The sequence below is a fragment of the Phascolarctos cinereus genome, unplaced genomic scaffold, assembly GCF_003287225.1.
Source record: "Phascolarctos cinereus isolate Bilbo 61053 unplaced genomic scaffold, phaCin_HiC Scaffold_3;HRSCAF=262, whole genome shotgun sequence".
In the NCBI taxonomy this organism is placed as follows: domain Eukaryota; kingdom Metazoa; phylum Chordata; class Mammalia; order Diprotodontia; family Phascolarctidae; genus Phascolarctos; species Phascolarctos cinereus.
Window position 1 is genome coordinate 30,462,606 of NW_027555736.1, and position 23,126 is coordinate 30,485,731.

The following is a 23,126-nucleotide window of genomic DNA, read 5'->3' on the forward strand; positions in this document are numbered from 1 at the left end:
GAAGAGTTTGCATCTCATCTTAGAGATAATAGGGAGCCACTAATGGTTTTTCAGCTTGGAGGTGACATGGTCAGACCTTTATTGAGGAAAGTTATTTTGGCAACTGTGTGGAGTAGTTGTGAGCTCTTGGAGGGGAGGCACTCTTGGCTTCCTTCAAGACACAGCACAACAAAAGCAGAACATTGTACACAGTGATAGCCACATTGTTCAATGACCAACTTTGATAGACTTAGCTTTTCTCAGCAATGCAATGATCTAAGACAATTCCAAAAGACTCGTGATGGCAAATGCTATCCACATCCAGAGAAAGAACTATGGAGTCTGAATGCAAATCAAAGCGTACTGTTTTCCTTTATTTTCTTTCTCATGGATTTCCTCTTTTGTTTTGATTCTTTCACAACATCATTGATGTGGAAATATGTTTAACATGATTTTGCATGTGTAATCTGTATCAGATTGCTTGCTTGTTGGGGAGGGAGAAGGAGAGGGAAGGAAGGAGAAAAATTTGGAACTTAAAATCTTTTAAAAAATGAATGTTGTGGGGTGGCTAGGTAGTGCGTTGGATAGAGCTCCAGCCTTAGAGTCAGGAGGACCTGAGTTCAAATCCAGCCTCAAACATTTGACACTTACTAGCTGTGTGACCCTGGGCAAGTCACTTAATCCCTGACTGCCTCACCCAAAAGCAAAAACAAAACAAAACAAAATGAATGTTGAAAACTAAAAAAAAAAAACGTTGAGAAGAGAAGCAAATAAAATAAAATGAGGATACTATTTTTAAAAAAGTTTAAATCCCACTTTCTGCAAGAGTCCTTTTCTGATCCCCTTATCCTCCACCAGAGTGCATTCCCCTTAGATTTACCTCCCATGTATGCTGTATATATCTTGCATAAACATAGTTCTTTACATATTCTCTCCATCATTAGACTGTTACTTTCTTCTCTCTAGGTTTTGGGCCACCACTCTGTCCTGGTTCTCTTCCTACCTATCTGACTATTCCTTCTCTGTCTCCTTTGCTGCATTCTCATCCAGATTATAGGTCTAACTATAGATAATCCCACAGGGGTATATCCTGGGCTCTTTTTTCTTCTCCCTCTATGCTACTTCACTTGGTGATCTCATCAGCTCCCATAGATTTACTTTTACCATCTCTTTGCTGATGGTTCTCAAATACACCTATCCTGCTCCGACCTGACTTCCAAACTCACGTCTCTTAAACGTCTCAAACTGGATTCCAGGAGATAACTTACATTTCACATGTCCAAAACTGAACTCATTGTCTTTCCCTCTAAAAACTCCCTCTTCTGGCCTTCCCTGTTACTGTTGAGGACAACAGCATCCTCTCAGTCCCTCAGGCTTACAACCTAGGAGCCACCCTGGACTTCTTGCTATCTTGTCACCTCCCCTCATTCCGCCTCCCCCCCCACCCCGCCATAATCCAATCTGTTGCCCAGGCATACTGATTTCACCTTTGCAGCAGTTTTTGAACATTCCCCCTTGTTGAGGGCCAATCTTAAGAGTCTGATAAGGGTTTAAGATCCAAGGCAGAGTTAGACCTCTGCCCAGGCTTTTACCCAAAAGGGCTCGCTGATTAAGTGGTACAGCTCCCCAATTCCTTTCTGATTAAGAGGTCTCTGAGACATTCCTTTTCTCTCTTTGAACCTTAGATTTACATATTCACTCCTCTATGCAGGTGGCACCAAGGCGCCTGGGAAAACCTTGGAATCTACAGCCCAATCTAGGAACCCTGATAAGGAGGAAATTCATGATTGTCATATCCTCAGCAGATGTTCTGGGGAGTATCTCACGGGGAGGACTCTTTGAAGTTAGGCTAGATCTTCCCTATATATTCTGTGCCCTCAGATGAATAAACTGAGTCAGTAATTCTACTCCACCTGGCCCATGTCATAAGTTATTTCACCCCCTCCTTAGCCACTGCCACCGATCTAGTGCAGACCCTCATCACCTCCTACCTGGACTAGTGTAATAACCTGCTGGGGGGGTCTGCCTGCCTCAAATCTCCCCACTCCATTAATCTACCAAAGTGGGGCCATCTCCAGTCGTCCTGATCTATATTTCACCATTGGATCCAGATGGCTCTGGAGGAGAAAGTGAGGATGGTGACTTTGCACAGCCCTCCCTCACTTAAATCCAATTCACTTGCAAGTCACGGCTTCATCTTCCTGATGTCATGGTCCTCTTCCAGAAAGAAGGACAAACAACAATAGCCACCAAAGTGATTTTCCTAAAGCACAGGTCTGATTATGTCACCCTCCCTCTCTCCTCTACTATACAATAGACTCTAGAATCAAATATAAAATTCTCTGTCTGGCATTCAAAGATTTTTATAACCTAGCTCCCTCCTTCATTTCCAGTCTTCTTACACCTTACTTACACATACTCTTCAGTCCTGTTCCATGACCAGCTCCAGGCATGTCCACAATGTCTCAGGCTGTTCCCAACCCTCCCCTCCCCCTCCCCCATGTCTGGAATGAGCTCTTTCCTCATTTCTACTTCCTGCCTTCCCTGGCCTCCTTTAACTTCCAACTAAAACACTATAAAAATAAGAAGATTTTCCCAATCCTTCTTAATTCTAAGACCTTCTCTCTGTTACCTATTCTCTGTTCATCCGGTACATAGCTTATTTATATATGTTTGTTTGCCTTTTGTCTCCCCATTAAATCCTAAATTCCTTGAGGACAGGGACAGGTTTTTGTCTCTTTTTGTATCCCCTGTGCTTAGCACAGTGCCCGGCACATAGTAGGAGCTTGTTAAATTGAATTGAATAGAACTGGAAGTGAATTGGGGGAAAAAAGGAGAGGTGAGAAGCTAGGAAGCAGTTTATGAGGCTGTTAGAATAAATAGTCTGGGGTAGAGGTGATGAGAGCCTCAACTAGAGTGAAACAATGTTACAGGATCATTCAGTTTTCTAGGAACAATGTTACAAATGGGTCACTCAGTGATGTTGTGGTAGATTTGGTTATAATGTATTAATGGAGTTCTTGTGAAACAACTGCTGGGGGCTGCATTATAGAGAATAAATCTACATATAACTACAATAATTACAAATATAAGGCAGCATTGAAGAAATGGGACACATATTTTGGATGAGGGTAGGTGAGGAGGCCAGGAGATAAACAGATGTTGGAAAGAAGATGTCCTAGAGGGAGCAGAGTAAACTGCATGGTCTAGGCGGGCTTGGAGTGTGGAAGACTGCCATAGGTGAGGAGAGGTAGGGAGGAGCTGAGGCCTCGGGATAGGAACAGGCAAAGAATAAAGCCACAGACTTGGAGCCAGATGGTGAAAATGAGGCCAGAGAGGGTGTTAGCTGAGCTGGTAATTGTCACAGACAGGATTCTACCCCAGGCTAAGAAGTCTGGATTTTGTCCTGGAGGCAATGGAAAGTTTTGGGCTGGGGAGTGATGTGAGGACAGCCCTTTGAAGAAGTCCTAGATTTCATTTAGTTCAGAGAGTGGTCTCCAGGTCCCTTTAGATGTAACTTTAGGAGTCTAGATCAGTAGGTTGCAAGTGGCCATATCTTAATCTTTTAAAAACATCTCCCTTAAGTCCTAATGCTGGAAGCAGTAAATACCTATTGAATGAAATTAATCAGTACTTCTGTTTTTCTACACTGCATTTTAGCTGTCTGAGCATGCGGAATTTTATAAATATTGAATATTACGTTCATTGTAGTCATCTAATTTTGAAGGGCTTTAAGGAATGCTCGGTACTTTCCCACACAATAATAAGGGAACCTATGCTTCTGCCCATTTAACAGATCAGGAAACCGAGGCTGGGAGAGGCGAAATGACTTGGCACGTTCACGTGTTTGGCGTGTAACGTGACTTCCTCAGGCGTTCCCTGGGAGGACGCACATAACGGAACTCCGATACAGAGAACCTTGGGGCTGGGTCATGCCACAGGTCCATCCCAGCCCTCATGGCTTCAACCAGCCGACAGGCTTACGGGAGACCTTCAAAAGAAGATGGCGGCAGCGAGCGCCCCATCACGTGATGCGCTCGGCCCTCCCCTCCGCTCCCTCCCTAGGCCAACGCCCCCTCCGAGTGATCCCGTAGCGCGCACGCGCGAGCGTCGCCAGGCCCATTGTTTTGCCCCCGCCTCAGACCAAGGCTCCGGACGCGCTCCCGTGTTGGAGTGATCCGGGGTCGGCGTGGAAGCGTGACAAGGAGCCTGCGGGAGCGCGCCCGCCCGAACGTAAACACGGTGCGTCCCACGGCGGGCTGGGCGGGGCTTGGGCGAGGGGAGAGTCGGCGCATGCGCAGGCGCCTGACGGGTTTGAAATGGCTTCAGCTCTGGCGGCGACCCGGCTCAGGTGAACGTCCGGTCCGGGGGGTCGGGGACCGGCGGGCTATGCAGGGCCGGGCCGGGGTCCGGGTACCTCGGAGCCGGAGGGAGGCCGCGATTTGGTGGCTCCGGGCAGCCGCAGAGCCCGGCCGCGGCCCGGGGCGCGATGGCGGGAGGGAGGTGGCCCCTTTTGTGCCGGGCGGCGGGCGGCAGGCGCAGGCCCGGCCTCCCTAGGGCCTCTCCTCGGGCCTCAGGGCGGGGGGCTGCGCCGGGGCCTCGGGCCCGGGGCTCGGGAGCGGGCGGGGGCGGCGCGGGCCGGCCGGCCGAGGGCGCTGACCTCCGCTCCCCTCCCCCACCGGCCCTCGTGGGCAGAGCCGGCCGACCGGGGCGGCGCTTGGAGATCCCGGAGGCGCCTCCGCCCGCTTTGGGGCCCGAGGGGGCCGTGGCTCGGACCCCGACCCTGACCCGGACCCCGGCCTGGGCGGGGGAGGGGGTCCGTGCCCCGGGGGCCCAGCCCCAGCGTGGAACTTAGGGGTTGGTGTGGGGAGATGCTGCTCCGCGTCCATCCCTGTGTCCGGGGAGCCCCGCACCCTCTCGGGGCTCCTGCCGCGGGCCGGAGCAGACCCTGAGCTGTCTTGGAGGTCCGGGCGTGAAATGTCCGCTTCGAGAGCCAGAGCCCGAGCGGCTTGCGGAGAGGCCAGCGTGGCTTTCCTGCCCGCCTCTCTCGTTGGCCGGGTGGGCTTCACCTCATTTTGGGGGGGTGAGTGTGGGGAGGGCATTATCTTGTTTATTCAGAACTTGGGAGTCGGGAAACCTGGGTTCAAATCCCATCTTTGATACTTAGTGGTTTTGTGAGCCGGGGCAACCTCTGGGTGCCCTCGTGCCAACCCTTAAGTCCTCTAAGTCCTAGTTGGTGGAGAGAACTCTCCACGCAGGACATTCTCTTGTGCTCTATCACAAGATTCTTGTGTTCTGCTTGATAAATATTGTATATTTATTTCACTTGCCGTTGGAAGTCTCCTTTTCCAAATTGTGGAGCTCCACAGATCTCCCAAGATACCATGACTCTCTAACCCCGCACCCCGCCTCCCAAACTTGGGGAATGATTGTCCTTTTTCTCCATCAGTAGACTGATGGAAATTTAAAACAGGGTTTAATTTTTTTTTCTTAATAGATCACTGCTGTAGAAGAAAACCAGCCAGAGGTTTTTGTCTTACACCATGGCTCAGTTTGGAGGACAGAAGAATCCACCATGGGCTACTCAGTTTACTGCCACTGCAGTTTCACAGCCAGGTTAGGCCACAAACCCTCTCTCTTTGCACATTTTAGGGGTCATGTTGTTATTTCGGTCATACAAAGAGGCTGTCTAGTAATTTGTTGGAAAACATTAGGATCTTTGTTACACCTAAGGGGAAAATTGCCTTCAGAAATATATAAGTAGATAAATAACTTGAGTCTAGCCAGACCCTTTTAGAATGTTTAAAATGCTGAGAGTTAGTTTGTTAGAATAGGACTTTGACAATAACTCTAAGCTAATAATCGATCAACTCTCATTCTCTAAAATTGTTTGTGAGTGCATTCATATGTCTTTGTAGATTATTTTAAGATAGATGTAGCATCTAACTTGCACTTGGTCTGGCATTAAAAGATGCTAGTGTATGCAAATAATCTTTAAAAGCAGATATGTAAGAATGACTTGCTCATTTAGGCTTTATGGTTTTTTTCAGAGTGATAATGACTTCGAGTTCTACATAAATTTAGTGGGAAAAAGATTTTGCCTTGTGTAAGACCTTAACAATTTAGACCTTAATCTTAACTGCTGACTGACACAAACATACAGTTGTGGTCAGGAACAAGATAAATCTTTATGAAACAAATGTAAGTTCATAACCCTTTTTGCATTTATACGCTTGGATTTCAATGTTATTCTTTCCTTCCCTTCATGTAGGAATAATTCTTTTGCCTTTCCTTAGCCTCGTAAGTGAGATCAAGTCTTTCACTCTCTCTTTATCTCAAGTTCTGAGAGATCATTTTGGCATTTTTCAGTTGGACATCATGTCCTAACAGCGTATTCAGTACTAAAATATATTATCGAACTGGATGATAGGTTAAGAACTTCCCTGTGAGGTATTGGAAAAGGAGCTGTCCGATTCTTCTATCTGAGTGTTTCAGCCCTTGGCAGATTTTCAGGTTGTCCTATTTGAAAACTTTCATTTCTGACTTCATTGCTAGCCTCAAATCTGTTTTTGTTAAATTGCACTTGATATAATATATCAAAAACCTAATTTTAGGTTACTTCCAAAGAGACTGAGCATGAGTCAGGCTGTAGTCTCAGCAATTATCTTTTACTTTAGCTGTCTTAAAATTAGAATGCAATAAGTGCCTAGAATTCATTGTCATTAAGATCATCGTAAGTTTTTTGTGTAGAGAGTTGGAAACTTTAAATTGAGTATTTCTTTTTGGTTAACTTTAGAGGAGATTTGTAACAAATGAATAGTGAATAACTGTTTCATACGTATACTAGCCTTTGGCACCAGTAACTATTATATATTTAATTCTGGCCCAAGTAGTTTTCATAAATACTAATTACAGGAAGAAAAATGGCTTTTCTTGGGCTTCTCTTCAGTTTCACAAGAGTTTATTAAGCATCTGCTATATGTCCCAAACTTTTCTTTGATAGCCTAACAGTATCATGTCATACGTTACAGAAACACAGCTATGTTCAAGTAACTACTAAAACCTGGTGTATTTATGTAACTCTTAACGAAGAACCTTAATATAACAGATATACCACTTAACATTGTCATATTGTTTTTTAATGACTTTAATTAATTCCACTCCCCTCAGAATGAGAAATGGTGTTGTTCTGTTAAAGATGGGAGAAGGAGGAGCCATGATTTATGAACTTGTCAGATACAACCAGCCAATGTTGCATTTAGCTCTCCCAGCTGCATTTTTGGCTTCAGGGCAGCTGGGATTCCAAATGTTAATGGAATTTATGCTAGTAGTATTCGTGCTTATGCACAGCATTGTGCATTAATCCTTTAATAATTTTCTTAAAGCTTTCTTTGTGTTATTGACCAGAAATATTCAATACCAAAAAGTCATCAAAAAATTTTATTGCTTTGTTATTGACACATGCTGTCTAAATTAAGACAGTAGATTTCTTCAATATGATTTAGCCACAGCTTTCAACCTAAAAAACACAGCAACAGTTTTCATATAAAGCCATTTAATGTCATTTTATGTAAAATATTCTTTAATTTCAGGGGGCAGCATTCTTGGCAGCCTTTAAAAAAATTGTCCTCATATAGCCTTCCTTTGAAGTTCTCTTTTTGACATCATTACCTCTTGGGGATTGATGTAGAGTCAACTTGATTTCATTTTTAGGTAGATTTTAAATGAAACACTGACAAGACTTTTACCTCTGGTCTGAGGAGAACATGAGCCATATGTCACCCACCTTCTTATATTTTCATGTCAAAGTTTCAAATACTTATTCTGTAAGAGGGCTTATAATCAAGGACACTTTGTGTTGTAGTATAATCTTTGTAGTTTGTCAGGGAGAAAAGAACTCTATTGAAGCGCCATGCCAAATGCCTCAGGCACATACTGGGGCTGTCACTTGTATTTTGTGTCAGAGGCAGAAGACAGATTTAATGATCAAACCACAAAAGTGCACCTTTACTGAATGTGTGCAACTTGAATGAAATTTTTTTCCCCTTGTATATGTTTTAATGTGCCCTGGTAAGTAAGACCATGTGCAGTGATCAATAAAACAGTTGGTTCATTTTGTCTGTTTTGCTAACTAAATTTCCCAACAAGATTGGCATTTTCTCTTTTCTTTTTATTATTTAAGTTAATAAATTATTTACTAGTAGCCATATAAAAACTGTATAACTAGTTGTATATCCTAATGAATATTTTAGAATATATCCCAAATGTTTTAGTTAATACATAGATACTTTATCAACTTGATTTCTTTGTTTGGAATTTTTTTTTAATTACCTTTTACCTCTGTCAGTCAGGCAGTCATGTAGCACTTACTAAGCACTTCAGATGTGCCAGGAACTGTGGCAGGAATACAGAGAAGGGGGGGGAGCCCCTGCACTCACAGAGCTCACAGTCTAATGGGGGGAGGGTCAGCATACAAACATCTATGTACAGACAAAGTATATGTGGGATAAAACCAGGGGGAAACTCAGAGAGAAAGCACTGAGATTAATGAGGGAAAGGGAAAGGCTTCCTTGAGAAGGTGGGACTTAAAGGAAGCCAGGGAACCTGGGAGGTGGAGATGAGGAAGAAGAACATTACAGATATAGAGGACAGCCAGTGAAAATACCTGTAGTCAGTAGGTGGCAGATCCTGTGCCAGGAGGCCAGGGTTGCTGCATCACCGAGTATGTGGAGGGCAGGAAAGTATAAGAAGACTGGAGAGGTAGAAAGGGGGGCCTGGTGATAAAGGGCTTTGAATGCCAAACAGATGGTTTTATATTTGATCCTGGAAGTGACAGGGAGCTGCTGGAGCTGATTGAATTGGTGGGGTGGGGGGTGGTGCACTTGAAGATCAGTTTGGCAGCTGACTGGGGGATGGATTGGAAGGAGGAAACACTTGAGGAAGGGGGGTCAACCACAAGGCTGGTACTTTGATGTGGGCCTACACCAGGGTGGTGGCTGTTTTAGAGGAGAGAAGGGGGCATATACAAGAGATGGGACAGAAGTCGAAACAACAAGAGTTGATATCTAATTGGATAATGGGGGGGTGGGGGTGAGAGTGAGGAGTAGGGATGGCACATAGGATGCAGGTCTAGGGGAATGAGAGAAGTGTGGTGCCCTTGATAGCAGTAGTAAAGATAGGAAGAGGGAATGAGTTTGTGGGGAGAAATAATTGAGTTTGGTTTTGGACATTTGCATTTTGGGATGTCTATGGCATATCCAGTTTGAGATGTCCAGTAGGCCCTTGAAGATGTTATACTGGAGTTTAGGATTGGATTGGAGAATCAGCATGGAGGTGATCATTGAATTCATAGGAGCTTCTGAGATCATCAGGTGAAGTAAAAGAGAGAGAAAGAGAAGAGGAGAGAGCCCAGGACAGAAGCCTGTCCTGTGAGACACTCGTTGGTTAGCAGTCTTGACCTGGAGGTGTACCTGGCTAAGGAGACTGAAGAAGGAACAAGTCAAGTAGGTAGTAGGGGAACCAGGAGAGAATGGTGTCCTGAAAACCTAGAGAAGAGAACTTTGAGGAGAAGAGGGTGTTGGCCAGTGTCAAAGGCCACAGAGAGGTCAAGAAGGATGAGGATTGAGAAAATGATGTTAGATTTGCCAATTAAGACATCATTTGTGCCTTTGGAGAGAGCATTTTCAGTCGAATGGTGAGGTTGGAAGCCACACAGAGTTTAGAGTTGGGGAAAGGAGGTTAATGCCCCTGTTGCATATTATCTGGTGACATTGGTAGAATAAGGTCTGGACCTGGGATTTCATCCATGGAGGGGATTTCCTGAATGAAGAAACTCCCTGTACTAGTGCAGATCAGCACCTTCTCCACAGCATAAAGTCTTAGAATGTGACTGTAAGCAGCCCTGGGAGGAGGTTAAGGGACTTGCTTCTAGTCACACCACCAGCACATGGATGACAGTTGGATTGGTTATGAGGCCAGTCTTTCTCATAAGGTTTAATTGGGATTGAACATGATTTTAAAGTTGTTTTTGTCCCTTCTCTTTTGTCCTTTACATTCAGTCTGTTACTGGGTTTTACTTTTATCTGAAACATATCTACCTCACTCCTTGGGAAAGTTTAATGTTGTGAAAATAGTTTTGGACTTGGCATCAAAGAGGCAAGTGTGAATCCTGTCTCAACACTAATTTTGTCTAGCTGGGTGACCAAGGATAAGTCACATTACTTCTCGGGAACAGTTAGATGAGAATATTATAAAATGGGGATGTAATCCCCAAGGACAGATGAGATAGTAAAGTATGTGGCAAACCTTCCAGTGCTGAGAGTGGCAGCTGTGATTAATTATGTCTTTTCTAGACCTGCAGTCAGCACCCTTACCTTTGCCTTTCTCACCTCACGCTTGTCATTCTTGTGTTCCCTAGGGAGTTTCCCTTTTTTTTTTCCTCTGGCCCCTCTCTAAATGATAGTGATACTGACTGTCCTTCAAAACTTTCATCATTTGTCCTTGTTTCAGAGTCTTTACTGGTTTTCTCATGTTTACTGTGTAAAGTCCAAACTCTTCTGCCTGAATTTCATGACTTCCATATCTATCTCCATCCTGTTGGTTCACTGTGACTCTCTCCAGTACACATTTACATTACATCTAAGGCAGGTTGATCCTCTCATTGTACATTACTATAATATTCTGAGTTTTTTTTGACTTCAGACATTTCCTTTGAGGAAAAAGGAGCTAGTGAAAGGAAGACTTTCCAAACACCTTTCTCTATATTTCTCCCCTGGCAAGATAACTATTGTTGTGGCTTTAGTTATCACCTTTATATGAATGAATTACACATATCCACTCCCCCTACTCAGAGTAGATATCCCTGCTCCTGAAGCTCTCATCCTATATCTCTCCTCCCTCTCATAGTCAAATTCCTTTAAAAAAAAAAAACCAAAAGGTTTTCTGCACTTACTCCCTTGACTTCCTCTTCAGGCCATTCACCAAGAGTTTTCTTCTCTCTTTTTTGTCTTGTATCATTTATAGATCTTTCCTCCACTATCTCCTCCTTCAACCCTGTCTCACATGAAGATGTAGCCATTCTTGGCAAGGCAGATGCCTCTACAAATGCCCATCATCCCATTCCATCTTCTCTAATAGATTGTCTCTCTAATTTTCAGTCTCTCTGTGTATATTGGCTCCCTCCCTGTTGCCTACAAACTCATGCAGTGTCTTCTGTGTTTTTGTTTTGGGTTGTTTTTTTTTTTTGCAGCGCATTTGGGATTAAGTGACTTTTCCAGGGTCACACAGTTAGTAGATGGCAAGTGTCTGAGGCTGGATTTGAACTCAGGTTCTCCTGATTCCAGGGCCAGTGCTCTATCCACTGTACCATCTAGCTGCCGCTCCTGTGTCTTTAAAAAAAATTCATTGGATTTACCATTTCTGCTGGCTTTTATCTTTTGTCTTGCCTCTCTTTTCTGAAACTCCTTGAGAAAGCCTTCTGCACTCAGTTCCTCCATTTCCCCTCCTTTCACTCACTTCTCACCTCTTTGCAGTCTGGCTTCAAACCTCATTACTCAACTGAAGCTGCTTTCTCCGAAGTTACCAGTGGATTTCTTACCCAGGCTGTTGCCTTTTCTCCGTCCTCATCCTTGACCTCTGCAGCATTTGACACTGTTGACCAGCCACTTAGATATTGCCTCTTCTCTAGCTTTTCTTGACAGTGACCTCTCCTGCTTTTTCTGCTCACTTTCCTTCCTGTCTGTTCTGGTTCGTCATTCAGCTCTTGCTGCCAGATTCTGGTTGTTCCCCAAGACTCTGTCCTTGGCCTTGTTCTAGTCTCTCTCTCTTCCACCAGCTGATTCGTTGATCTCATCAGCTCCCAAGAGTTTAATTATTATCTTTAGGGATGCCTCCCAGATCTGTGATGCCACCCCAGGCTCTCTCCTGAGCTCATCACTCATCACCTAGTGGACATCTTAAACTCAGCATGTCCAAAACCTTCATCCCCAGTTTGCCCCTCTTAGAAACAGCTGTGTTTCTGTCAGGGATACCACCATCCAGATCTGCAGCCTTAGTGTTATCCTAAACTCCGCATTAATTCACCCCTTCTCTCACATACACTTGATTCTCAGCATCTCACTTCTGCCATCACATCTCCGCCATCCGTCCCCTTCTCAAAACTCTCATGGCCACCACCCTAGTCTAGGCCTTTATCCGCTCTTAATTGTACTTCTGTGCTTCAAGTCTGTCCTCACTCAGCCCCTCCACGCAGCTGCCAACATGATTCTCTTTAGGCACAAGTCTAACTATGTCATTCTCCTCCTCAGCAAACTCCAGGCCTCTCTACCTAGCGCTCCTCTGTTTGGCACTCGGGGCACTTCACCACCTGTCTCCACCCTGCCTTTCCAGCCTTAATTATCTGTTGCTTCACTTTGCCCCTCCAGCAGCCCTCCTTGGTGTTGCCTGCACACAGCTCCCTGTCTCCTGCCCTGTGCCTAGAATGCCCTTTAATGCTCTTGTCCCCAAAGTGCTTTGTATTTCTTTTACATATGTTCTGCAGATAATTGTAGAAGTGGGTGTTGTCTCCCTCCTTGAGGGAGGGGGCTATTTTATTTTGGTCTTAATGGCGCCTGGCACTTAATCAATACTTGATTGGCTTTTTGATTCATTGAGTTCTGTTTGCTTCATTCTGCTTTTTAGGTTGTCAACTACATAGTCATTGTGGTCCACCTCCTTCTCTTGTCTATTTATTCTCATTCTAGGTGTTTGGATTTCATTTTTTCATTTTTCATTTGTTTCATATATCTATTCTTAAGAGTCTTTTGGGTCTATCTGTTATTTTTTGTAAAGTTTTAGTTGTGATTATTTCACAATTGATGCCTTCCTGTGATTTTATTTTGAGATTCTTTTCGCCCCGAGATTTCTTTCCTGGAGTGACAGCTTTTGTTTGTTTGCTTATGTTTACTGCCTTGCTTCTTCAGTTAGGACTTTGTCCCAGGGCCAGGCTCTGCTGCTTCCTGTACTGGGAAGCCCATGTGTTGTCTCCCAGTCAAGTCCTAGAGTTGAACAATGTTGTACCCAACCTGTATTCTGCCTTTGCTATAGCTTGGGCATTGTTCCCTTGTTGTCTGTGGGTGGGAAGCTGCCAGGATCCAGACCCTGCTTTCCTCCACAGACCTTGCCTGGGGCTAGCTGAATATAACATTGATACCACACTCCACCCACTGCTGGTTTGCAGCTTCCATCTAGGTCATGGAGCTTCTAGACAAGTTATGCTGGCAGTCAGGTACCAGGGATCCTTAGCCCAAGATTTGGGCTTTTTTCTAACTCATATTCTGTTGGCTTCAGTCTAGTTGCTTTAAAGAATATACTAACTCACATCTGCCAGGTTCTGCCAGCTTTCCTTTTGCAGTCGCCTACCTGGGTAGCCTCACTTGTAGGCTTTGGTTTGGGCCTTCACTCCTGGAACCACCCTCCTGGAGTTGGGCCTGGTTTTAGGTTGATGTCCCAGCATGTCCCTAGGCCTTCAGGCAAACTGTCCTCAGTCCAGTTTCCTTTCTCCTGTCTCCTCTTGTAGTATGTGGACTACTGAAGCAGCCCTTGTTTCTTTCTTTTCCATCTCCTTGTGCCACCCTTTATGGGATAGAGGAGCTCTTTGGTTTGAAAATTGTGTTTAGTGTTCTTTGTGCGTGTGTATTCATTTTTAATAGGCCTTCCTCAGGCAAGTTGGGTCTGCCCAGAGCCTTGTACATTGCCATCCTAACCAGAAGTGACAGCTGGCTGGTAATTGAATATTCCCTGTGCTTTTTCTCTCTGTGCCTATTCCTTGGGTGCCTTTTCACTGGTTTCCTACCAAAGCCCTGCCTGTCCTTCAAAGTTCAGCTCAAAGGCCCTCTCCTCCCAATTCCCTGGTTTTTCTAGTCAAATGTGGTGGATAGTCTTTGTAAGACCACTCAATACAGCACAAAATAGGTGCTTATTAAAGAGGAAGTGAATTGAAGTGAATTTACTGAATTCTCCCCCTGAGCCCTAGAGCAATTTGGATTCTCTTATAGTTCCTGTCATAGTCTGCCTTGAGGTACATGTAATCTTAGCCTTCATAGACTGTTTGAAGGCAGGTCTCTTACTCATCTTTATATTCTCATCGAGGTTTAGCATAGAAAGCTGCCACTTTGTAGGCACGTAGCAAATGAATTCCTGACCCCCTTTATGCCGCATTTGTTTATACACTTTTCCCTTTTCCCTAGCCTAGAATGCCCCTAATCTCTACACATACAGTTTTGCTTATCTTGGAAGGCCCAAAGCCTCCAGGAAGTTTTTCCTTACCCATCTTTGAACTCCTGTTGTATATACAGGATCATAGAATTTAGAGCTGAGAGTCCTTGGGTGTCACCTGATCCATCTTCCTTATTTTATGCTTAGAGAACCCACGTTCCAGAGAGGTGGTGTCTTGCCTAAGGTCGCCCAGCTTTTAATTAACAGCCACCTTTTACACTGGGACTACAAATCTACTATATCACACTCCCTTATATTCAAGGCTACTTAATTGTTTGGTTCTTTGTTGTTAATATGCATGCTGTTGCTTCCTCAACTAGATTATAAATTAAGAACCTTTTGGGGGCAGATATCAGTTATAACATTGGTATCAAAGACAAATGTGGCTAGATGGCAAAGTAGATGGAGTACTGGGCTTGGAGTCAGGAAGACCTGAGTTCAAATTTGGTCTCAAATACTTACTAGCTGTATGACCCTGGGCAAGTCACTTATCCTCTGTCTGCCTCAGTTTCCTTAACTGAAATGAGGATCATAATAGCACCTACCTCAAAAGTTTGTTGTGAAGATGAAATGAAACAGTAATTGTAAAGTGCTTACCCCAGTGCCTGGCACATAATTGGAGCTTAACAAACGCTTATTCCTTTCCCCATGCCAGTTAACCCCTTGTCTGCTTCAATTTCCTCAGCTGCAAAATGGGGATAATTATAGTACCTACCTCACAGGATTGTAATGAGGATGAAATGAGATCATATTTATAAAGTGCTTAGCACAGAGCAGGACTTAATAAATGTTTGTTTCCTGCCTTCTGTCCATCCTAATCATACTGAAGACCCAGTGACCCAGGCTTAGTCTGCAATCTCCTTTCCTGCTTTTTTGCTTCAGTTGATGCTATTCCCTGATCTCCTTCACCCACCCTTCTCCTGTTGCATATGTCCTTCAGATTCTAAAGTCCATCACAAATGCTACTTCTTCCACATCACCTCCCGATCCCCTAAATTGGTACAGAGCATATTGCATCTCTTTGTGCACTTGGGCGTTATTTTGTACCATAATCCTTGTTTGGGTCTCAGTTACTACCCCTGCTAGATTGTAGCTCCCTGAGGGCAGAGACCACACATCTTTTCTAAACTTGTTACTAACACAATAGCATGTAGCTAAGTGGCACTTGATTGAAGATTGGTTGAGTTGAGATTGAATTCTCATGAGTTGAGAAAATCCAAAAAACACAAATTGAATCCTAAAATTGTACCAGGAGGTGGTGGGAGAGAAGCGGGGAGACCGGGTTCACTCCTGAGATGGTGTCCTGTCAGAGGCCTCCCCAGAGATGATTTAAATCTTCCAAGGTGAAACAGGAGGATCGGTACTTCATAAGAAAAATACACTAGCATTCTAAATGACTTGGTATTTTTCAGGAAGCTCATTATAATCTACAAGCATTTAAGTGCTTTCTCAGGGCCGGGTAGGCACGGGGATAAAAGAATTAAAAAACCTGCCCTCAGGAAGCATATTCTCTTGGAGGAGAGAGCACATACAGATTATACACTCTCATATATAAACATCTACATAAATAATTGTGGACAAAATAAACACAAGTTTTATGGATGTAGACACTAGCAACCTGGAATATCAGAAAAGACTTGTTGGCCCTTGTGCCAAGCTTGGAAGTGAACCAAGTGGAGGTGAGGTGGAAGAATGCTTGAGGAGGTAGCCAGACAGAAAGGCTTGGGGGCAGGAGATGGTGCCGTTTTGGGACCCAACAGAAGGCCAGCATAATTGGAGGCTGAAGTGTACGAAGAATAGTAAGATGTAGTAAAGCTGGAAGGGTAGATTGGAGCTAGGTGGGAAGGGCTATAAAGGGCCCAGGAGTTTGGACTTGATTTCTAAGGCACTGAGGAGGGAAGTGGTGAGACTTGTGCTTTTTTGGAAAGTCACTTCAGTCTCCTGGAAGTTGGGATTGGGGGAGGGGGCAGACTGAAGACTCCCAAGTAGCAGGAGAGTGAAGTGGAGTCAGGAAGGCCCATGCAGGTCCTGCTGAAGACTCTTTCTAGCTCTGTGACCCTGGACAAGTCACCTAACCCCTTTCAACCTCAGTTTCCTCATCTGTAAAATGAGGACCTACCTCACAGTATTGTTGTGAGGGTCAGGTGAGAGAAGGTGTGTGAAAAGTGCTTTGCAGTCCCTGAAACACTGTGTGAATGCTAGCAGCAAGAGGCCCATCTGCAGGAAGATGCTGTTGCCATAGTTCAGGTGAGAGATGTCCCTTTGCATTTAGAGTCAGTATTATGAATTGCAGATAACTGATTGTTCAAGGCAATCTTGTGTCATTAGGTTGCTAACCCTACTGTGGTGTAGATGATTTGGAAATGGTCGTGGAATTGTTCTTTGGAGCTGTCAGTGCATACTGAAAGGGAAAGAGTAACCACTTTTGAGTTCTGACTCTCAGGCCAGGGGGTCTGGGTAAGGGAGAAGAAGAAAGTTTCTTTCCTTCTTCTTGAGCTCAAACTTCTTTATTCTCTTCCCCCCTTTTTTATTCCTCAACCTATAAGTCCAGAAGTTATCTAACTACTTTAGGTTAAAAAGTATTTAATTTCTCAGCCCCCACCTCTTTTCTGGTTCCTGAATGGCAGAGTGGTGTTTTCTAGGTCTTCAGAAAAAACTGTTAACGTGTACAGGCATACCTTGGAGATATCGCAGGTTTGGTTCCAGACTATCACAGTGCATATAAAAGTTACAATAGTGTTATATCTAAAAACACGATGTATACATCTTAATTTAAAAAAACTTTATTGCTTAAAAATGCTGACCATCATTTGAGCCTTCAGAGGTGTAATCTTTTGGAGGGTGAGAGGTCTTGCGTTGATGTTGACTACTGCTGACTGGTGGCCGTGGCGATTTCTTAGGACAGCAGTGAAGTTTGCCTCGTTAATTGACTCTTCCTTTCTTGAAAGATTTCTATGTAGCGTGTGATGCTGTTTGACAGCATTTTACCCACAGTAGAACTTCTTTCAAAATTGGAGTCAGTCCTCTCAAAACCCTGCGCTGCTTTGCCAAGTAATTTTCTGTAATATTCTTCAGTATTGTTGTGTCTCAGAGAATAGGGAGGCCCGGGGGGGAGAGAGAGAGACAGGGAATGGCTGGTTGGTGGAGCAATTAGAACACATACGACATTTATCAGTTAAGTGTTCGATCTTATATGGATGCAGTTTGTGTCACCTCAAAACAATTACAGTAGTAACATCAAAGATCACTGATCGCAGATCACCATAACAGATATAAAAATAAAGAAAAAATGCAAAATGTGACACAGAGGCATAATATGAGCACACATGCTGTTAGAAGAATGGTGCAATAAAACAAGGTGTGCTTACACAAAATGTGATTATACTTAAATTCCCCTGACTTCTAATAGACACAGTAGCTCCCAATCTACAAAAATTTGGCAAGAGAAGAAATTACTGGCACGTGAGGCGTTAGATTGGAATGCGTTATCGAATCCTTGGCATTGCCACTTAGGAAACATCACCAAACCCTAGAAGATGTCATATTAAAGACATCCTTTTTGTTTCTCGCTGTTTAAATCAGTGTCCTTGACTGTTTCCATTTATTGGCTGTATTAATAGACTGATACTCTGGCCATGATTTCTTGATTATGAGGAAAAGAGATTGTGTTGTGTGTTTGCTCATGACCTCAGATCTTTGGGTCAGTAGTAGACTGAAAAAAGCAGGGCTCTGTCTTTTTTGAAAGAAATTCCAATACTTTCCTGTGGCTCTTCTGTTTAGATGAATGAAAAGTTTTCAACTCCAGCTTGACATCTGGACTTTGTTGTGTAGGGGGGAAGTTTGAAAACCACATGAACATTATCTGTGTTCTATTGTTTTTTTTTAATTTTGTTAAATATTTCCCAGTTATATTTTGATCTGGTTAGACCTGACTCAGGAGTGGTGCAGCCTACAGTGCTTGCATGTTTGACAACCCCATTCTTGTGTATCTGTCATTTTAGTGTGGAAAATACATTCAGTGCAGATCATAAACCATATACAGCTTCTCTCATAAATGTCTATTGACAAATCTTCGTGAAAAAATCCACTCAGTGCTTACTAGAGACCTTCTCCTGGTTCCTTTAATATCTTAAGGATACTAAGTAGCACTTGGACTGTTCGTTTATTGTGTCTCTTGCTACATGATTGCCCTTCTTCCTTTTTTGGTACCTAAAAATCCTTTGTAATGTCTTTTATGTCATTTATCATGTGCAAATCATTATTGGTCGTATGTTTCTACCTGTGTCCACCCACTGTGTACCTTTTTACTGACCTTTGAGTCATTGAGGCCATGGAATTTGCTAAAATTGAAAAGAGCGATTATTTCATTTAATTATTTTGAGACTTCAGTTATTGGCAGTAGAAGAAACCCATCCGTCATCATCTTAATTTTTAAAAAATAAAGCACTCAGGAATGCAAGCAATAGACATGTGACATCAGGCAGAATAGATCACGCCCTTTAGTTAAAGATTGTTTCTCCTTTTGTGTTTGCCTGTTACACTAGTTTTGAATATTTGCTAATGAATTGGAGCGCACAACATGACTTTTTTTTTTTTTGGTGAGGCAGTCGGGGTTAAGTGACTTGTGTAGGGTCACACAGCTGGTAAGGGTCAAGTGTGAGGCCAGATTTGAACCAAGCAGGTCCCCCTGACTCCAAGGCCGGATCTCTAACCACTGTGCCTACAACATAACTTTTTATGGACAGATGTGAAACAGTAGTAATTTAAGAAAAATTAAAATGTTCTCAAGTACAGATCATGTCAGTGACTATCGTCAACAGGATTTTACTGACCCAATTTCTAACCTGAGAATGATGAAATAGCAGCAGACCAGAGACAAAGTGCCAGTAATCAGGTAGCCTTTTAATTAATTTCATTATGAAGAACAGATTTACAAGTCGTGAGTTCTCCTGATCAGAATTCTACCTTGCTGAAGTGAAGACAGATTTTATAAGTAAATCACCATGGGAAGAGAGGGGAAAAGGTGGATTACAGATAGTTGTTTCCCATGAGAAGCCCACAAATGGAAGATAGTCCTGTTGGAGCAATATTGCTCAAGTCTTAGGGAGTTATTACTTGTTGGGTCACAGGACCAGAGTTCTGTGATGGGACCAGGTTCTACAGTCTTTGATTTGTTCCACTTAAGGTATACAGGCACAAGAATGCTGGGATTGTGAGCATTGTCAAGATTCCATTGATCATTTCAAGATGTATTGTGAGTCTGACTCACAAGAGAGGGAAATATGAAAAATCTAATCTATTAGTATATTCATTATACACATTTTATCAGTTATTACAAATTATAATTCCCTTCACACTGTTAAGGGGCTGTTTCACTGGTTCACCTGCAAGATCCTGACATGTGGTTCTCTCTTCATATTACTGCATTTCTCTTTGACATAAGCATGAGGCGTTTAGGAATTTTATACGTATGTAGAACAAACAAATGGAGAAAATACTGACAGCAGGAGAAATGAAGTTCAAAAAAAAGTATCTCACTCCAGGATTTAATTAACTGTGATCTCATCTATGTGGTTATTCCTTTCAGCCTATTTGCTTTCCTCCATCTGATGCAAATCATAACTCATCCATGCTTGTCTATTTTATGTGACTTTTGTCCATGTCCTCCCATAAATTCAACAACAGTGGTCCATCTAATGCGTCCGGTGCCTTTTTTGCTTTCTTTTGACCTTTCAGGGACATAGTGGAGTGCAAGGGCTGTCCATAAGTTATCCCTTGTTCATACCATATGACCAGTTTTCATTTATAGCAAGAATGTCAAGTTTGATATGATTAGGTTTTTCTAGTTTTATGTCTACTGTCATTGAACAAGAACCTTGTACTTAGAGTGCTGATAGCCAAGGTCTAAAACAGTGGTGTCAAACTCACATAGAAACAGGGGCCACCAAACTGTACACAAAGGTCCCTACAGGTCACGCATTGACTTAGAAGATAGCATATTTTTATGTATTTCTTTTTTTTTTAAATTAATGCATCAACATAAAATCAGATAGGAACTACATTTTTAAAAAGATTTTTCCCCCCAGTTACATGTAAAAACAATTTTTAACATTTTAAACAATTTTGAGTTCTACATTCTCTCCTTTCCTCCATATGTGCCCCCTTCCCTGAGATGGTAAACAATTTAGTATAGGTTATACATGTGCGATCGTACAAAAGGTAGAGGAACTATGTTTTAATCAGGTCCGGGTCACACTTGGGAGTGTTGTGAGCCACGTGTTTGACACCTCTAGTCCAATAACCATGTTATTCTTAGCACTCTCTGCCTTCTTTCCCATCACTTGGCCCCTTAGTAGAAAGGGGACAAACAGGACATTTGAGACTCTGGACATAGTTCCACATTTCTTTTTCTACCTTATTACAGATTTTCAGCTTTTACACTGTCTATGTAGTTCATCCAAGCTGGCCTCTTTGTTGTTGCTAACACATGACATTCTGTCTCATGCTTTGGTGCCCTTGCACACTACCCTGGATGTCCCCTGTGCCTAGAGCAAACACTTTCCAATTAGAACCCTGAATCCTTTGTTTCCTTTGCAACTCAACTCAGTCACCACCTCTTGCTTGAAGCTTTTCCTGGTCCCCTTGGTTACTAATGCCTTCCTCCCCAAAGTTATCTTGTATAGGTTTTGTATATCCATGTGTGTGTCCCTGCTTTTCACCCAATAGAGTATCACCTCTTCCAGAGTGTTGTTTTTGGCCTTGCATTCTCAGGGCTTTCACGGTTCCTGGCTTGTTTAATCATGCTTGTTGATTGATTGGTTAGATAATATTTGAGTGGCAAGCTGCATCTCCTGGCCCCCTTACCCTTACACTGGCCTTTTCTTGAGTCTTAAGGGAGACATAGACATTCTGTCCTAAGCTGACATCCACTTCTTACTTAGCGTGAAAGCAGACTAAGGAGGGAATGGACAGTGAAATCAGAGTTTAACAGCCCTTGCAGTTCTCACAGTCTGGGCCTGTTTTGCCTTGTATTCTCCTTTTGCTCCTTTTTTAACCTTTCTGTTGAAAAAATGAAATTAAAAATCCCTCCAAACAATTCTAGTCTTGAAGTGCAGCAATAAACCATCTTAAAAATTCTTTTTATCTTTCATTCCACGTCAAACAGGTCAGTTGGAATTTATGAACGTTTCAAATGGGATTTGCCCACTTTCTGACATGAAAATGCAATATTCTTCTGCAACCATCGAAAGCTGTGTAAATTTATAACCAGTTTTCAGAGGTCTGGCAATTCTAATCTCAGAAGGGCTAAATTAGATTGTGGAGCTTCTTGAATGATCTGTGTTTGTGTTCTGTATAAGGGCATCGTCACAACATGATGCTTGTCCCCTGAGACCATCACCATAGTAGTTATGAAATATTTCATGTCTTATATTCTTTAAGCTGATTACTTCATATTATTATTATTATTTTTGGTTCTTAATTAACCTTGCCTGCTGCGTTTTTATTTCAAGGCAGACCATCTCTGATTTTAACATCCCTTAACATTGTAAATATTAAATATATAAATCTGTCATTCTGACTCAGGAAAGTAAAAAAAAAACCAGCTCTGGTGCAGGGGTTTTATGAAGGGGATTTACTCTGTGAAGTTTGGATTCAGTCAAAGGGCAGCAGAGGACCTCTATAGAAGATCGTGTGTAGCCTCGAGGCTCCATTTTACTTCTTGTTCTTCCTATAGCAGAGCACTAAAATCTGTTGTTATTTTAAGGTACCATGCTGATATACATATTTTACACTCAGCTTAAGCTTGCCATAAGTAAAATAGAAATAGTTAAGAATTCTCTTCTGTGGAAGTGGAAGGCTTTTTTCAGTAGTGCTTCCAGACCATAGTGGATTAAAAGTGCTTGAAGATTTCAGCAAGAAGTACCAGTTAATAAAAGCAGCATAGACTTTCTCTTTCCTATCCTTTCCCTGTAACGAATGTCATGTTAGGCGTCTGGCCTGAGCTGTTGAGCTTTATAAGTCGTGGGTTGATTGTGGGACATCTCCCTTCCGATGGGCTTGAATGTTCCATGTCTCGGTTTAACACAAAGCAGCGCATTCATAACCATCGGGGGCTGTCGGTGCTTTTTGAATCCCTGAGGTTCCGCTTTTAGCGTACCAGCTCGTGATGTGTAGCCGCGAGCCTCAGCAGCCACCATCCCCCACCGTTGCATAGTCTGAGACTCTACAGCTTACAGAATTCCTCCCCCAACTCCCCTGGTAGGAGGGGACAGCTAAACCCCCTTGGAAGGTTCCTGGAAGGTGCCTAAATCACCCGACTTGGTTTTGTTTTCTTAGCTGCTTTGGGAGTTCAGCAGCCTTCGTTACTTGGAGCATCCCCTACCATCTACACTCAGCAGACGGCCCTGGCGGCGGCGGGCCTTACTACACCAACTCCTGCCAACTACCAGCTCACTCAGACCGCAGCCTTGCAACAGCAAGCAGCAGCTGCTGCCGCAGCCTTGCAGCAGGTACCTCTCCAGCAGTTACTGTGGTTGGTTTGGAGTGTAAACCCCCTGTTGGGTCTCCAGAGAAAATCTGAGTGGTGAAAGAAGACGGATGTTGTTGTTCAGACATGGTTTTAATGTTCTTAGATGGGGCTAGATCACATGGGTGATAATTAAAATTTAGAAAGAACTTTTTAACAATGATATTTTGGTTATTCAGCCCATATGGAAGGTCCTTAATACATCAGCAGTCACCATTTTCTTCATTTTGGCATAGTGAGATTTAACTATTTACAGTTTCTTTAATTGTAGTTCTTACTGTATGTAGAGTTTGGACTGAGTGTTCTCAAAGTTAGTTAAGCTTCTGGATGCTGCTTTGAACAATGTTGTTTGTTTTTCATTATTTTT

At 43.1% G+C, this 23,126-nt stretch overlaps 1 protein-coding gene across 1 annotated transcript in view; it reads left to right on the plus strand.

Moving 5' to 3' along the window:
• The first annotated feature begins 4,224 nt into the window (after positions 1–4,224).
• CCAR1 (cell division cycle and apoptosis regulator 1) overlaps positions 4,225–23,126 on the plus strand; it is a 52,524-nt gene continuing 33,622 nt past the window's right edge. Inside the window, exons 1-3 of the mRNA XM_020975151.2 lie at positions 4,225–4,330; positions 5,477–5,595; positions 22,570–22,742. Coding sequence (XP_020830810.1) covers positions 5,523–5,595; positions 22,570–22,742 — 246 coding nt within the window. The 5' untranslated portion in view covers positions 4,225–4,330; positions 5,477–5,522. The remainder of the gene's footprint in view (positions 4,331–5,476; positions 5,596–22,569; positions 22,743–23,126) is intronic.